Source organism: Ceratotherium simum, chromosome 9 (assembly GCF_057802395.1).
Source record: "Ceratotherium simum simum isolate JZ-2026a chromosome 9, ASM5780239v1, whole genome shotgun sequence".
NCBI classification, from domain to species: domain Eukaryota; kingdom Metazoa; phylum Chordata; class Mammalia; order Perissodactyla; family Rhinocerotidae; genus Ceratotherium; species Ceratotherium simum.
This window is the reverse complement of record NC_141908.1, coordinates 68326696-68344160: the sequence shown is the minus strand read 5'-3', so window position 1 is coordinate 68344160 and position 17465 is coordinate 68326696. Positions and strand designations below refer to the sequence as shown.

The following is a 17465-nucleotide window of genomic DNA, read 5'->3' as shown; positions in this document are numbered from 1 at the left end:
TTCAATATTGTCACAGGAGTTACAAACTTAACATATTTATACTAAAAGATATTATGAAAATATGAGATATTATAAGATTGTTCAACTGTGGTCATGCTTCTTTTTTCATGACATTCTTTAATTGTAGTAATTTAATTGTTTGAAAAGGCAGTGCTATAGCAAATAGAAGGAGTATTTGGTAAAATATTTGGTCAAAATTTTAACCAAGCCTTTATCTCCCAAGTTAGACAAATTGTTTTATAGGTTGAATTATGACTGCCTTTGGTTATGTCTCATGAAAATCTTTTCAGTAGCCACCTTTGTTTTTAGGAAGCCCTCAGTAAGATGACACAAATAGTCAATGAAACGGACTTATTAATGAACAACATGCTAACAGAAGAGCTGCAAGACTGGAAGAGGCGGCAGCAGATTGCCTGCATAGGAGGTCCACTCCATAATGGGCTCGACCAGCTTCAAAACTGGTAAAAGGAATTGACTTGAGTTTCTAGTGAAAACCACAGGAAGTACAAAACATCAGTCGCTCAGCCGATGAATGCAGGCTTAGACCAGAATGTCGATTCATTTGGCTTATTGATGGTGTAACAGCAGCCGGGAACTCTACAGTTGAAAATACATAGATGTAACTATATAAATGTTCTTAATTTTTATTCTTTTGGGGAGAAAAGTAAAGCATCTATAGAAATCTACAAAATGTGTAAGAATTGCTTAATTTTCTCATATATCAATCTTAAAAGATTCAAATGAATTTTTGAAACCAGCAATAAATGTACTTTCTTTAAGCATACAAAAAAGCACTAGCTTCAAAACCTTGAAAAAAGATATCTCTGTTTTTAAATGTGTATAAGAGTTAAACATTAGTTTCATGTTTTCAACAAAGTGATTTATTTTTTTTACTTAAATGAAGACTCTCAAATGGCTAACACAGCATGGCATCCTCTGTCTGTGCAGGCATACATACAATCATATGTAGAAACTATCCCTTGTATAGAAGAAAAAAATGTTGATAAGATTTTCCCCTACGTAAATGTAAAATAAAACTTTCTGATTGAAAGAACTAGAAAATATAATGAAAAAGAGGAAAATGTTTAGTTGAAATCCAAAATTGCTTTCAAAGATGCAATTCAAACAATTCAATACAATGGAAATACGCACTAGAAGCTCTGCCCCGCCAGGCCTACTTCTCAAGAAAAGGAAGGAATGGGGCTTTTTCAAAAATTTATTGATTTTCCTTGGGGAGATACTTTGATTCTCTAACCTCGATGTACTCTGTTGTTATGAAAACAAGATAAACGGCAAAGGGAACAGTGAAGAACTCAGCAGATAATGGTGCACACACCAAATTCAGCAGGGGGGTCTGCCAGTTCTTTCCACAGGGTTATGTGGGGAATAAACTTTAAACACAAAGAGCTGGTATCAGGACCTGACGGACTTACCAAGTCTGTTGAGACCTCCTGCCGCCTCTGTAGCTGGCTGCCCCTTCGGTGTCCATTTCAATCTCCCTCTTCCCTAGACTTCCGGCCCAAGCGCCCACCTCATTTCCCAGGTGAGATCACCAGGTAGTGAGTAAAACTCCGAGCAGATACCTTTCTCCAGAGAGATCCACTGATAATTTTTTGCTAATACTTAGGACTTGTAAAAATATATATATTTCCGGGGGTGGGGGTGGCGGAGGCAGGGGGTCAGTCTCATATTAGTTTTTTTCTTCAGCATTCTTACACATAACATTCATTATATCAGGTATTGTTAAAGTTTTAAATGTGCTCTTTCTTTGCCCTTTAGTGAGTGCCATGTTCTTAATACATGTATTTAACAGACACTTTTAAACAAAGGATAATTAAAAGGGATTTTGTTCCAGGTGTTGTAAATTTTATAAATGATTTCTTGTCTATAACTGAAGGTATAAATTAGAAATCATTAAAAATATTTAATCTATATCATGCATCTTATAGAAAAAATAGATTAGGAAAATAAACATAAAGAACTGTCACTAACCTTAAATGGAATTGTGATTAATTTAATTAATTTAATTATTTAAGAATTTAATATTTGCTAAATATGGTTAATTGTTAAATGGTAGTTAACTGGAAAAACCGAATTTTCATTTGCTGTTCAATAGCTTTACACTGTTGGCAGAAAGTCTGTTCCAACTCAGAAGGCAATTGGAGAAATTAGAGGAGCAGTCTACCAAAATGACATATGAAGGCGATCCCATCCCAGTGCAAAGAGTGCACCTGCTGGAAAGAGTCACCTTCTTGATCTACAACCTTTTCAAGAAGTAGGTGAAGTGTTATCCATTTAAATGCCTCATGGCATCCTCAGTCCTGTAGATCTGGAAGGACACCATGCCTGGGTTTTGGTGTTGAGGTGTAGGAGTGATAGGGAAGTGTTAAACAATGAGCCTCAGGTGAAGGGAATAAAGCTCCAGAAACATTTCCACTCTTCACTATTTATTCGTCAACACTTCTCTCACCACGTGACTCAGTCTTCCGTGAGCCAAACCACATTACCCACCTAAAGTTTAATTTTCACGTTTTAGAAAAGAAGATTTCTTCTTAATTCCATACCCAAGAAATGAAGGGTGGAGAACAGGTTTATGTCTATAAGCTCATCTAAAAAAAAAAATACTAGTATGTACCAGAAATGATAATATTTCGTTTAAAAATGGCATGAAATTAACTTTCTACTTTATGTTTAGTAGGATAAAAATAGACTAGAGATTTTATTCTTGACTCAAGTGTAACAATTAAGAATTATTTACTGTTGTTACTTAGGGACAGTGTGTAAGCATTTTTCCACCTCATGGTAATTATTTATGAGAAGTCATTGGAAAGACATGGGCTTAATGGGAGTTGGAATGTCTTCTAAGAGTAGAAAACTTGGACTTTATAAGAGGACAGCATCCTGTTCCTCTGTGGTTTTCAGCCTGTCGATATTCTCACTGTTGTCAGATAACATGCTTTATTTTCTTTTAATCTAGCTCATTTGTGGTTGAACGGCAGCCATGCATGCCAACCCACCCTCAGAGGCCAATGGTACTTAAAACCCTCATTCAGTTCACTGTAAAGCTAAGGTAGGCAGAATGTGTTCTATCATTTCACACGTTTATGGAGCCACAGCCATTGCATGATTAAGGCCAATTTCTCTCACTGTGCCTTTCATTCAACTATTTTTTATTGAGCACCTCTTGCATGCCCAGCACTAGGCTACAGTAAATAGCCACAGAAGTGTTAAGATGAAGGCCCTGCTTGTCAGGAGTATGACAATGAGGACATGAGAGATATTAGCATGAAAACATGAAATCACAATATCGAGCAGCACGTGACTAATTGCTGAAAAGGTTGATCTGAGAGAAGACTGGAGAGTGCCTTGTGGTCACTGTGAGGAAGGGCCTTGAAGCAGGAGCAGAGAGGGGAAGGGGAGGAGGATTATAGGAGAGTGAGACCCAGAAATAATGGCTTCCTGGGTCTGTTTTGTAATAGTGTGGGGCAGGGAGAGAGAAAATGAGAAGATAGATTGGGGCCAGATTGTAGAAGGCTTTGAACATCCTCTCCTGGAAATAAGTGGCACATTCTTCCCCTGTGATTACCCAGTAACTGGCCAATTGGTTTTTCCATGAAAACTCTCACCACCAAAATTTTCAGTATATCCTTACTATGTACATGATTTAAACACACATGGCTTTTGTATTATTGTTGCTTTATCTATGTATCTGATCCTTTCCATTAGTGTAAGCAACCAAAACTTTGTTTTCCCTAATGGCACTTAATACAATGAGTATGAGTTCAAACTTTCAAAGATTTTCATCATGCCTCAATCTCCAAGGTCCTAAAGCTTTAAATTCCAAATCTCTAGGTCACCTCTGGCAAGCTGAAATTCCAGACTAGCACGACAGTGATGCCATGGTACACAGTCATTTAAGGTCCCATGAGAGGGCCCTTGATCACATATCACAGTTGGAACTCTATTTTTAAAGGGAAGGATTTGTCTTCAGTTTGCATTTCAAAAACCCTAATGGAAATTCTTAATCAGTTCTTTTGTGTGAATTTTGCACCATGACTTAAGAATCAAAAACAAAAGGCAGAGGCCAGGTTCCTTTTTAAAATTTCATTATTTTCAAAAGTTGTTCATTCCTCTTTATAACCCTGAAGACAGTAACAATAAAGGGAAACAAGATATAGGGGTGGTGGACATCCTCCTTTTCCTCGAGACATCCCCATAGATGATACGGTTAGTCTAAGATGCTCTCTGGGACAGAAAAGGAGAGGAGCAGGGATTGCTCAGCAGAGTTCTGAGTGGAAGAGATCCCTGAATGGGCATCACCGTGAGTGTTGTTTGAACTGATTGCCAAGGGCATAGACCATTAGTCCCTGGTTTGGGTGTTCTGCTCTCCTCTTCCACCTGCCTGTTGGGTTCCCGTCCTTCTTCTCTGTACCCTCTTCCCCTCTGTCTTGATAGACAATCCTTTACTTAGTATTCCAGATTTTCCCTAAAACCCTTCCCTACCGTAGCATTCCATCCTCCTATTTCAAAGGACTCCCTTTAGTCCTCAGCATCTTACAGTGCATTGGATCCTTCCTGAAATAGCAAAGAGAAGAAGGTGGAGAGGAAAGCATCTTGCCTTGTTTCATATGACCTCCTCACCCCTCACTCCCAACAACTACACATTTATATTCCAAACCCTGAAACCAATCAACTACATTCTACCCACCCTTTTGTTTGGGCTGTATGTTGCCTATGATGATATTGCTTTAATGCTGATCAGTTGCTTATCACCATACTCTACATTCCATCTATTTGGCTGGACTTGTCCTTTTGTGTATAGCCATGTCCACACTTCTGCCTTCCCCAATCTTCACTCTGTTGGTTCCCCAGTAGCTGGGGCTGTGCTGGGTACATGTGAGGCACTCAATACACACTGAGTGAATGAGCAAGGTTTGGGATGAGTGCTTGAGTAAATGAATGAATGAGTGAGTGAGTGAATGAGTTATCTCTGAAACTGGACTGCACTCACAGAGGGGGCGTATCAGAGGGTATAGCTCTGAAGAGTTGGGGAAGCCAAAGAATAAAGTAGGGGGTACTACCAGAAGGAGGAGAATTAAAGGAATTGTTATTCTGACATTTTGTCACTTATTTGTATGAAGTTAGGTCTTTTTTAGCTATCAACATTTTTGCTGTTACTTAAATATAGTGTGTTTAAAGATTGCAAATGCATTTGAACTGGGACTTTTCATTTTCTATAAGAGCCCTGGACTTTCTCAGTATTTTCACGATATAACAGTTATCACCAAAACATTTAGTTTTACTAAACTTACAAAATGTTTTTTATAATATGAGAATAAAATGGAACCATATTCATAAACTTGCAAAGAATTTTTCTTATATTTATACATTTAAACCAAATTTGGGCTTTAGCCAAAATATATAGCTGTTTTTCTGACCAAGCCAATGTATTACCCAACACACATCAAACGAGCAATATGGAAATACTTTCCAAGTGTGCCAGTATGGTATTAAGTGATGTCAATGTTAGTAACATGGCAAACTAAAGAGGAATTGGACATTTTTAAAACACACTGACATATAACTATGTAAGATAATGTAAGTTTGTTTTATATGTATATGCCATAAATATAATTAAATGTTTAAATTTAAAAAGGCTTTTAGCATTTTAATTTTTGTCTCTGATTCTTTATATATGTGTCTTTCCAGACTACTAATAAAATTGCCAGAACTAAACTATCAGGTAAAGGTGAAAGCATCAATTGACAAGTAAGTTTCTAATTTCGTTTTGAAACATGAAAATGTAAGCCTTTTCAAGAAGAATTGCCCTTATTTTATAGAATACTTCCAGACTTTTAAATTTACTTCTCTAACATTACATATCAATGTACTTCAAATATTTGACTTTGAAGTTTAAACATTTAACAGAACTCCCATGAAGATTTACTTAAAAAAATTTTACTATAAAGACTTGAAATGAAATTTTATGTACTATCCTCTAAAGTATCATAGAAAGTTTTTACTAGATCTATTAAATAGCTCATTTTAAAGAATCTTCTTGGTTTTACAGGAATGTTTCAACCCTAAGGTAAGACATTTACTTTAGAATTTTTTTTGCTGTTCTCATAAATATATTTTACCTGAGACCATGTAAATAGCTAAGGTTTCTGCTCTAGCAATCGAAGATTTGTTCTTTGTGGAACTCATGTCAAAGCCATGTCCATTGAAGAATCTTCCAATGGGAGTCTCTCAGTAGAATTTCGACATTTGGTGAGTTTGCAGTAAAATAACACAAGCTTTGTTTTTTCCTCCAAATCAGACACATCTTTACTAATAGGTCTTATAATTCAATGTATTTTATTCTTTAGAGTGTCTTATGTGAGATTAAGGGCCATATTGAGAAATAAAACATGCATCATTGAAGAATTAAAAATGGTAGAAAGAATACTGAACCTTAACTCAGAAGGTCTGAGTTCTTAACAACGGTGATGTAGTACCTAAATATATGTAGTAATTGGTCAATATATTTTGATGATAATGACAAAGATAATTCATCTTATAATGGATCGGCATTTCTGGTTTCATTTTTTAAATCTCCCCAAGAAGTGACATCCAATAACACGTCTAGCTAAGAGGGCTTTCATTTGGGAGGATTAGCTTGGGGATAGGATGTCCCTGGGTATGACAGCTGGACGCAGTTTGCCTTGGCATGTCTGGAAAGCTTCTGACCCAGCCTCATCCTGTTGCTTCTTGTTTTTACCACTTCCTCTTCACCTAGAGTTCTCTTCCTGCTTTCTTTCTAATTCTTTGCATATTTCTTAGATTCCCAAAGACCCTACTGCTTTTCTTGCCAGAAACGTGTTACTTATCTGTTTTATTACCATTTAGGAAGTGCCTTACCTGAATGTTGGGGCACGACTGAATCAGCCTCAAAAAGTCTTTCTAAAAGATAAAATTTAAGTTAACAGAAAGATAGCTGCATACACAAACTTATGCTGGTTTTTATTTTTGATTTTGTTTTTGTTTGGTCTTCAGTATTGAAGAGTACATTTCTTTTTAACGAATCCCCCCTGTGTGAAACTGCTAAATAAGTAAAATGTAATGAGGAGTCAAGAGTGCTTATAACTAGCACTCTTTTTGCTTAGGTTCAATTCCTATCCTCAAGGAACTTTCAATAATGGGCAATGTTTGGTAAATAAGTAAAGCAGTAAGAGGCCCTTAACTTAGAGATGTCTATCTCCCAAAAAAGTCATGTAGAAAAGGAAGGACAAGGAACATACCGAAAGTGGTTAGGTCCTTATTCCAGCAGGCATAGTATATGAAATAACAAAGCCTTCGTTTTTACAGGGCTATTCCTGTTGCAAAACACTGTTACATATATTATCTTTTGCATAATAACTTTAATTACTTTTTAATATAAAAGTGGATATAGAAAATCAGAGAAGCAAAATTTTAAAAGTACCTATAATCTCACCACTTTGAGGTAACACTATTAACATTCTTATTTTTATGTTGTCACTCTTTTTTCTAGTATATATACACTTTTTTTAAGCGGGATCAGATTGTATACACTAATCTGTTTCCCACCTTTTTTTCCCATTAAGTAATCGATTTCATGAACATTTTCGTGGCAGTAAGTCTCTTTCTACTCCAACGTCATTTAGAGGCTCATTGTGCCATGTGGAACGCTGCCCCATCCCTTATTTCCCCAGTCCTCTGTGCTAGCCTTGGTTTCGGAGGCATTGAGACTCATCATAGCTTAGCTCAGATGATATTTTTCAGGTACGAAGGAGTGCGGAATAGATTCTAAAACATCCCAGCATGATTTTCCTCTTTGTAAAATGTTGACTGGAAAATGCAGTCTTAATGGTATGCCCAAGTGCTCACTTATCTCAGTGAGAGTTTCGGGAGCAGCATCCCATGAGGGGAATCTGGAAGCGCCTTTCTGTTGAATCTGGGCAGCTTGTCAGGTTTCAGTGAGTTAGAAGACATCTGTTCTAGAAGTCAAAATTGTGACCAAGAAAATCACTACACTAGGTTCAACGAACCTGATATTTAGATGACAATCCTTCTCCCTCTAAACACTGTTGTTTTCTTTTACAAAGCAACCCAAGGAAATGAAGTCCAGTGCTGGAAGCAAAGGAAATGAGGTAGGAAACGTTTTCTCCAAGAGAAATTGTCAGGAAATACTCCCATAACGTCTTAGTTTCACAAAGCTCTTAAACTGCCCTTTATATTTTTATACAAAGTCAAATTCATGTTTCTCTGATAACAAATGTAAAGCTTGATAATTGCAGACAGTATGAGAAATTTTGTTTTAAAAAGAAGAAAATGGAAATTGCATATAACACCTCCTAAGAAAATGACTGTTAACATTTGGTACACATCATTCTAGACTTTTATCTATGTATATATTACTTTAAAATATATACATATATATATATACACACACACACACATATTGTTTCATAACCTGCTTTTTTTTTTCACGTAGCAATATAAGGCAAACAGCTTTCCATAACCTTAAACTCTTGGAGAACATGATTTAAAGTGGTTGCATCGTACCATAATTTCTGTAGTCAGTCCTCCATTATAAAATATCTTAAAATCACTCATTTTCCACAGATATTGGTAAGTCTCAAACATCGTGACACATTATGTGAAAATCACAGGTAAAAACCAGTCCTTTTATTTTATGATATCAATTACCTTGCTCTTATATCTAAGGTTTGCATTTCACTGGATGAACTGATTAAAAGAACAGACTGATACAGTTCGAGTGTTCGAATTTGAGTCAATAAATGATAGGGTGGTCAGATCCTGGGTTGGAAGTGACCTTGGAGATCACCTATTTAGTTGGCCTAGATACTACGGCATATGTCTATGCTCTGCATGTTTGGAATCAGAAAACCTAGGTTTGAGTCCACGCTCTACAGTGACTGAAAATGTGGTCCTTCACAAATGATCTGACAGAGAAATCTTGCATTGTTTTCCTCTAAGAGACCAGGGGAGTAACGCCCAGGGCTCTCTGCTCAGAGATGCTGGGTGTGTAAACTACCTACGTGAGGCAGTTATAAAGCAGTGAGGCTTATTTCTGGTGTGGGTGGTATGGATCCAGTCTCCTGGCTTTGTAGTCATAGCTCCTAGAAGAAAGCTCTTTGAGTTATTTGGAAGAAAAAAGCACTTTATAAATCCAGCATTCAGCTTCAATCGATCTAGCCTACCCCACAAAACCACCAAGATCCATCACGGCAGGTTTAATGCTCTACATTTTCCCTCTCAAGAATTCTTCATTCCTTTAACTGTGTCTGAAAGATCATTTGCCAAATACCACAGCCCCACCAAAGATGACCTATGCCTTCCTCTCGGGGTAGAACTTGGCTTAAGGTAGAGCTGCAAACAGGTCTCTGCAACCCAAGATATCCCGTGAGCAGAGCTTTTGAGTTTAAGAATATTCTAGAAACCAAATAAGTGGGAGATATTCTCCCATCTTGTAGAAGTCCATAAAAATTTTCCAGACTTACTAATTGAAACATTAGCACATTATAAACAAAAGTCCATTTCACACATCTCACTGGAATTTTGGCCAGAGTTGCAAACAGCATTTCATTCAGCGTGAATCCCTGAATAGTATTTACTAAGTCTGAATAGACTAAGCACAATTCTTCTGAACTTTTCTTAAGTAAAACAAATCGAATGGGAATAAATGTAAATAGCTTAACCCTTCAGTACATTGTCCTCTCTATGAATGTAAAATCAAAATCTTTACTTGGATATCCCTAGAGATGGAAATCTAAGTAAATCATCTTCTGCTGTAAAAAAAACCCAACCAGTGTCTTATTTAACACTGTCTACTTATATTACTTTGAATTAATTTCCTCTTGTTTGTTAATAACAAAATCATATCAGAATGATTTTTATTTCTTCCTTTTTTTTCAAGTTTGCTAAATCAGGATAATTTTATTTTAAGCTGTTCTTTGAGCTCCCCCTATTGGTAGAATTTTAATATGATTGTAGGTACATTTAAAACAAACCAGAGACTTGGACATTGTTTTATGCGCTACAGGAACAATTGAAAAGTTACAAAATATGTGAAGTGGGCTCAGGAAGATGAGCCAAAGAATCAGGGGCGTGGCCAGGCAGTAGGAGTGACCAAAGGAAAGTCAGGGAAGAGCTGGGGAGGATCTGGCGATGAGGTGGGGTTCATAAAGTCATGGGGCCAGGGATTGTAGTAACCAAAGTTTCAGGAAAACAGGAAGCTAGGATATCAAAACTCCATTTTCAAATTTCAAAAAGTTGCTGCTGCTAATCTGTGAGCCTCTGTAGCAGGAGATCATAGCCTGATAAGAATTTACGTAACAAATCCTTGTGTGGCATTTACTACATACTGGGCACTAAGAGCTTCACTGACATTGATTTCTGTAACTCCTGGGACAATGCTAAGAAGTAGACTCTATTAGTGTCATACTTGTTTCAGTTAGGGAAACTGAGGCACAGAGTGGTTGGGCCAAGATTCAAACCGTGGGGGTCTGGCTCCCATGTCCGTGCTCTTGATCACTGTGTCATGCTGCGCCTGGGATCACAAAACCTTCCCGGGAGGAGCTGCGCTGGTTGGCACTCCTCTTTGACCCCCTCCGCCCCTTTGTCTCGTCCTGCCTCTGCATTTGCGGGGATTCCCACGAGGGAGATCTTTGCGGGTCTGCGGGAACACCTCGTGGTTTCCTCTCGGCTCCAGCCGCTGCTGTTACCGTCCTCACTTTACCCATCGCTCGGAAATCCACGCGGCTACCTCACACCAGACTCCTCGTGAAGTTTGGAAGGAATTTAAAGCAATGCTTCTCGTAGCTCCTGCCTGCGCCGCTGGGTAGTGGCAATAGCACCTCTTTCAGGCAGCTGACCTTGCACAAGCCACTTCACCTCACTGACTCCCATTTCCCTCGCTATAAAACGGGGGTCATGTTAGCCTGCGCTTCCTAGGGTTGTTGGGTGGACCAAATGCCATAGACGGCGTGTGTGCGAGTCAACTGCGGTGTGCCGGCCAGATGTCTGCTACGGCGCTTCCTGATCGGCCCTCCAGGATGCCTCCTCTGAAAGAGCAGGTGTTTACACAGGTGGGGAAATGGCTCTAAAGGTGGTACCTGACTAGGACAAACTGCTGATCCTTGTCCTTCTCTGCCCACCCGCCAAAGTGCTCGGCTGAAGACGTTCCCTTTCAAGGGCCCCTGAGCACGCCCCTCTTCTGGCTCCAGGTCCCTGAAACCTCAGAGCACCATGTGCGCATACGCCTTTTATGGCATCAGGTCTGGAGTTCCTAGCACCACCTCAATGGCCCCCATCCCTATCACACACACACACACACACACACACACACACACAACTTTGGGTCCCTCCGTTCTGCTTTTGTGGTTGTGAGAGCTTGGATTGGATACTTATTAAATGTTCGAGAACATACCAAGATGTCATGAAGGATAGTTTCCCTACGGTCACTATTCCAAACCTCCTTAGAATTGCAGCCCCTTGTGGCTGTTTGACTCTGAGATTATCTAAGAAGAGGTGACCTGTCAGGATGTGCAGGGGCTCCTGGATGTAGGATTTGGTGAAGGGAGGAAGCTGCACTAGACCCATGCTGTTCCCTGAAGACCCAGAAAGACATAAGAGGTGACTTCAGAGCCATCTTTGGATTAGGGGTTGGTGGAGCTCTGGGTCTCCCACCCCGTTTCAGTCAAGACAGCTCTATTTTATGTATTTTCCAGATTGGAACCGAGGTGGGAAATTTCATTTCAAGAATATGTTCCAAGGTTAAAAAACATTTGAAAACCATTGGACTAGACAATCTCTGAGGCTCCTTTGACTAAGATTCCATAATCTGCAAAAGTGCAACATAGGGTAGGGTCTTGCCTTTTTTTTAATTAATTTAATTTTAAGAATTCATTTGGGACTTTTACTACACCCTTTGAGGAATCTGTAGGCATTGTAACCTTGTCACAAAATCAAGGTTAGCAATTACTGCCTCTTTCTCCCACCTTTGTTCTTTCCTTGGAAGAGTCACCATGAAGAAATGATTCCATCAGCTAGCAAGTGGCCAAACTTTGAAGGCATCAGTCTGTCCCTGTAAAATAAACATTCCCAGGAAGCAACATTTGCCGGAGGTCCTTATCTGGCAGGGAGCCGGCTAGAGAGTGATTGTTGAAATGTGGAAACTGTTTAAACAGGGAAGCTGGAATTGCAGTCTTTCGAGTTTGCTCTGTCGGTAGGCTTTAACTGATAAATGACAGTTTTAGCCACAGACTGAGGTGTTAGGTAATTTTGTTTATGTGGTGGAAAGTCATGAAGCATAAAGAAGCTGTTAGTAAAGCCTGGGTCGCTTGAGTTTCATTTAACAAAATAGCCAAACAGATGTTCTTTCAAGGTTCAGTGTTCTAAACACAGATACACTACTCACACGCCAACCAGCCCAGGCGCTTTCGCAGGAAGTTGATTTCCTTCTGAACTATTTTAAGTAGTTGCAACACTTTTCAAAGACAGACATTGGTGCAAGAATAACACTAAAAACGTAGACTTTTTATGCAACATTCTCCGTACAGTCCCTTTATTCTACAGGCTGAGGATTGTCGTCATTTTACATTCATTTCTTCTGATGCCATGATTGAGGTCTTCTCACATGTGATTTTTTTTTTTTTAAGATTTTTATTTATTTATTTTTTTTCCCCTAAAGCCCCAGTAGATAGTTGTATGTCATAGTTGCACATCCTTCCAGTTGCTGTATGTGGGACGCGGCCTCAGCATGGCCGGAGAAGCAGTGCGTTGATGCGCGCCCGGGATCCGAACCCGGGCTGCCAGCAGCGGAGCGCGCGCACTTAACCGCTAAGCCACGGGGCCGGCCCTTCTCACACGTGATTGTACTGTTATTTCCTCTTATCCTTGTCTCCCGGCATCTAACCCAGTGTCTGGCATGTGATAGGTACTCAATAAATATTCATTAAGTGAATGGGTTATTGTAATTGTTTTCTATTCCACATAGCTTTCCATGTGCAACATTATCATAGATTATGGCTTGTGAAGAGACGTGCAAGAGATTTAGATGAAAATCATCCTTATCCCAGTCATATTTTCTTAGCGGAGGTTTTCTTTCAAGTCAAAAGCCATAACCACTTATTAACAGATTCTAGGTTTCCAGGGTGTACTATTAGGCCCTGAGCAGAGGAAACAAAAAAGAATATAGTGACATTTATACCCACCTTTCATTAAGTGGTGTCTTTTTTTTTCACTTGGTGCCCTGGTCAAGTTGTTCAGTCAGTTTTCTGGTTTCTCAGCAGTTTATCCAATGGGTACTTTTCTTTAGCAGTATAATACAGTCAATACAGTTATAATATTCAACGCCATATAATATAAATATCATAAATATGGATATTTTAAACCCATAATCATCTCAGATGATTAGAACAGCTTTTAATACAGACGTTAATGGTGCATATTATTTGTGGTATTTTCCCAGTCTGTAAGGAATGGACCCTGAGAATGTGAAATTGAATAGTGTCCCTGGCTTGGACTACCCTGATAAAGTAATAAAGACTATGATTGATGCCACGCAAGCTCTGAAAATTAATGATGCTTCCTTTTGTCCAAGCTGCTTTTCTCCAGTCATACGTATTGTATACCAGCTTCCTTGCTGGGTTTCGTTTTAAATGTGTCTCACAGTTGTGTCAGGCATTTTAAGTAAACATTAGAAGTTAGCTTGAATCACTGAGCAAATCTCAGAGCATCTACCTTCCTGTTCAGTAAAGTAATATCTGAAGCATGAAGTCTTTTTCCAAAGTTAATGGACAACCCTGAGTGTCATTGCTCTGTCTGTGGAGTCCTGGTTTCTCATACTTCGGATGGTAAACACAGGTGCCATAACTCGAAGATCTGAGGAAATTACTCATAATGAATGATCATAGCATATGTACATTTAACCAAATAAATTAAACTATAGAAGCTAGAATGGGGGAGGGATGGGACCTCATGCGCAAAAAGGTTCCTTTTGGCTGTCCTTCAAAAAAATGTCTGTGGGGTCAAGGCAATGTGCTCACCCAGAGTCCAGAACCACAGACTTCCCAGCCCAAAAGACCTCAAGCCCACTTCCAGGGCCTGTGCAGACCTCTTCTCCAGGTCTACTCTCCGAAGCACAGATGGCACCATCAATGCAAACATTTCTAGGCACGAGCAGAGGCCTAGGGGCCACACTAGTCGTTTGAGGCCCCTCACAGAGGTGGAAGAGAGGTGGGCAGTGGTCCAGGATGGCCATGCTCTCCCCAAGTCACCACATTCCAGTGGGACTTTGAGGACTTAAAACCTAGCCAGTTAGGTCATGGGAAAGCTTAGATGTCAAGGCAGGAGGCTAGACCATATTTTAACAGTTTGTTAACTTGATTTATAATGGTTACATATCTAGACATATGGCATATGGGTCTCCATCTGTGCGCTTGCCCCGGGCCTCTCAGATGTTCTGCACAGGCTTGTAGCATCCTGTCCACCACTGAATTCAGTGAGAATGTGAAAGGCACCCGCTAGTGAACATGAAATTGTGGATTCTTCGTTTGTCTCAGTGCTTTGCATAGTGTAAGCACCCCATAGGGCAGTGAGATCTATTGTTTTAAAAATGTGTTTTTTGTTCAACTTGGTGCATAAACACAAGCCAACTACTTCATCTCATGCTCAGCTAAAGAAACAGCAATTTATTTATTTATTTCAACATGGTGGGGACAGGGGATGACTGGCCATTTGGTGTGTTGGATGTACTGGAAGTAATTTTAGGGGTGATGGAAGGGAATTTTCGTTAACATAACTTTCTACTAACCCAGTAAGAAGCAATCCCACTGCAGTGAATCTCACTACCCAAAGACAATGTAAAGTACTACAGATCTAGCCCAAGGGAGAGAGAGCAGATTTCAATTCTCTACTTCCTTCTCAGTAACAAATTCTAAGTCTAACATTCTTCAATATCAATAAATTCTTCCTCATGTAATTGTTACTTATATCATCATATTAGAACTATTTTTATTATTTCAAATTTAATACAAATGGAATCCGAGTTATTAACGCATATTCAGTATTAGATCTCCCTTTCTCCCAGCGCCAACTCTGCCACCTCCAAGCCCACCCTGACTTTTCTAGTCTAGATAATTCCACTTCTGTTCGCATGTTCCCCACAGGGCTTATTTTTAAAATTGCTTAAGCTTTCTATACAATCTCCAAATTTTCCACATCATTTTGACACTAAACACAATGTGCATACAACACATTGAGAATAATTGCCTCACAAATTCCACCCGGGGTTCTTGTTAAAATGCAGAATCTGATTCAGCAGGCCTGGGGTGGTTCCAGAGATCCCTTTTTTCTAACAAGCTTTTACATAGCGACAATGCTGCTGGTCCTGGGCACATAGCAAGGTGCTATAAGATTTCATCAGAGAAAAACAGCAATTTCCATCCCCCTCCTTTCCACTCCAAACCCACTCCCCAGAGGTGATCATTTTTTGAGCTGTCAACATCGTGCTAATACTGATATTTTTTAAAATTGATTTTTTTTAAATTTTATACATTTAACTCCTGAATTCTTTCTATAAAAGAATTAAGCTATGGCTCTCTTACACCAGCTCTCCATATATATAAATTTCCCCCATCTTCACAATATCATATATATATAACATATTTTGCTTTAGTCAATATATTCAGTATTTATATTATACTATGATTATGTAAAAATTGTTAACAGCTGAGCCATATAGCATAGTATGATTGTATTTCCATTCTTCTATTACTTTTAATTTTCCCTAGATTTATTAGTTGCCTCGTTTTTTTTTATTTGATCAATTTATTTTATGTATCTGTCACTAATATAGCCTCAAACTTCCCTCCAGAACTAGAAAACTCCTTGTAATATGAGTAAACATGTAAATCTGAATTTCTTTTTCTTTTTTCTCAGCAACATCCCTCCAGGAACCCTCCATCTCTTGCTCCAGTATGAGCTGGTTGCCCACAATTGTTCTTTGTTTTGGAGTTTTTTTTGAAACTTTCTTTTGCCTTCATCCCAGGGAGTCCCTCCCCTGTCTCCTGGCTGGGTTCATGTCTTCCTCTTTCTTGGTTTACTTTCTCTTTTTTATTAGAGAGACCCCCTCCAGTAGTTTCCAGAAAATTCACTGTAATTCATGTAGCTCTAGATCATTCAACTGCTTATTCATTTCAACTGCTATAGGTTTTTTTACCCTATAAATATACCCAATATATTTAGCTATTCTATGGCTGAATAACTTTAGCATTATAAACAATGCTGCTACAAACATTCCTCTCCTATTAAAATTTTTCTAGATGTCTCTTTTTACATGAGCGCAAGAAATTCTTTGGCCTATCTATATATGACATGAATTTATGTGTATGGGCTATGTGCATCTTCTAGTTTACTAGATATTGAGAAATTATTCTCCAAAGTGATTGTACAAACTTTCATCAGCAGTATACGAGAGTTACCATGGGATTGTGCTGATATTTCCTCTACTCCATTTGCTCCGTTCTCTTTCAGGAAGTTCCACCGGTTTGTTGTTGGAGTTTGCGTATTAATTCTTTACTTGTTATCTTCTCTATCCTATTTTTTATTTCTTTGTTTTTTTGTTTTACTTTCTGAGACATTTCTTCCACCCTATTTCCACTCCTCCTACTGACTTGTATATTTCTTTTATTATATTTTTAATTGTTCATTACTGTTCTCTGAATATTCCTTTTGATAGCATCCTATTCTTGTTTCATTGATATAATATATTTGTTACATCTGTAAAAATATTAATACAGTGTTTTAAATATCATTAAGAACTTTTTTTTTTTGAGGAAGATCAGCCCTGTGCTAACATCTGCCAATCCTCCTCTTTTTTTTTTTGCTGAGGAAGACTGGCCCTGGGCTAACATCCATGCCCATCTTCCTTCACTTTATATGGGACACCGCCACAGCATGGCTTGTCAAGCAGTGTGTTGGTGCGTGCCCAGGATCCGAACCGGCGAACCCCGGGCCGCCGCAGTGGAGCACATGCACTTAACCACTTGCGCCACCAGGCCAGCCCCTCAGAACTTTTTAATGAACAAAATATATATACACAAGTATGTACAAAAGTAGAGAGAGAAATACAATGAACCTTCATTCATACATCACCCAACTTCAACAATGATTAACATTTTGCCTATCTTATTTCATCTATTTTCCCCCTACGCACACATTTTTTCTGAGTTAATTGTTGTTGATTTTTGTATCTGTGTTTCGTGTGAGAGGCTTTGTCAAATGTTTGCTTGTCAATCATTAGCTTGCTGTTTATGTTTAAGAGAAGGGCACTAAAAAACTGGAAGTTGTGTGTGCATGGTGGGAATTGTAGACTGAAGGGTGATTATTAGGACCTGGCTGTCTCCTTGGGGGACCCCTCAAAGGCAGTATCTGTAAGT

The 17465-nt window shown here is 38.8% G+C and overlaps 1 protein-coding gene across 2 annotated transcripts in view; it reads left to right on the top strand.

The window, feature by feature from the left end:
- STAT4 (signal transducer and activator of transcription 4) overlaps nt 1-17465 on the top strand; it is a 93934-nt gene that overhangs the window by 64311 nt on the left and 12158 nt on the right. Inside the window, exons 8-14 of one of the 2 annotated variants that reach the window (XM_004426742.2) lie at nt 310-461; nt 2117-2275; nt 2978-3070; nt 5710-5769; nt 6071-6088; nt 6177-6270; nt 8106-8150. In XM_004426742.2, coding sequence (XP_004426799.1) covers nt 310-461; nt 2117-2275; nt 2978-3070; nt 5710-5769; nt 6071-6088; nt 6177-6270; nt 8106-8150 — 621 coding nt within the window. The remainder of the gene's footprint in view (nt 1-309; nt 462-2116; nt 2276-2977; nt 3071-5709; nt 5770-6070; nt 6089-6176; nt 6271-8105; nt 8151-17465) is intronic. The other variant, XM_087435509.1, reaches the window with a different exon arrangement.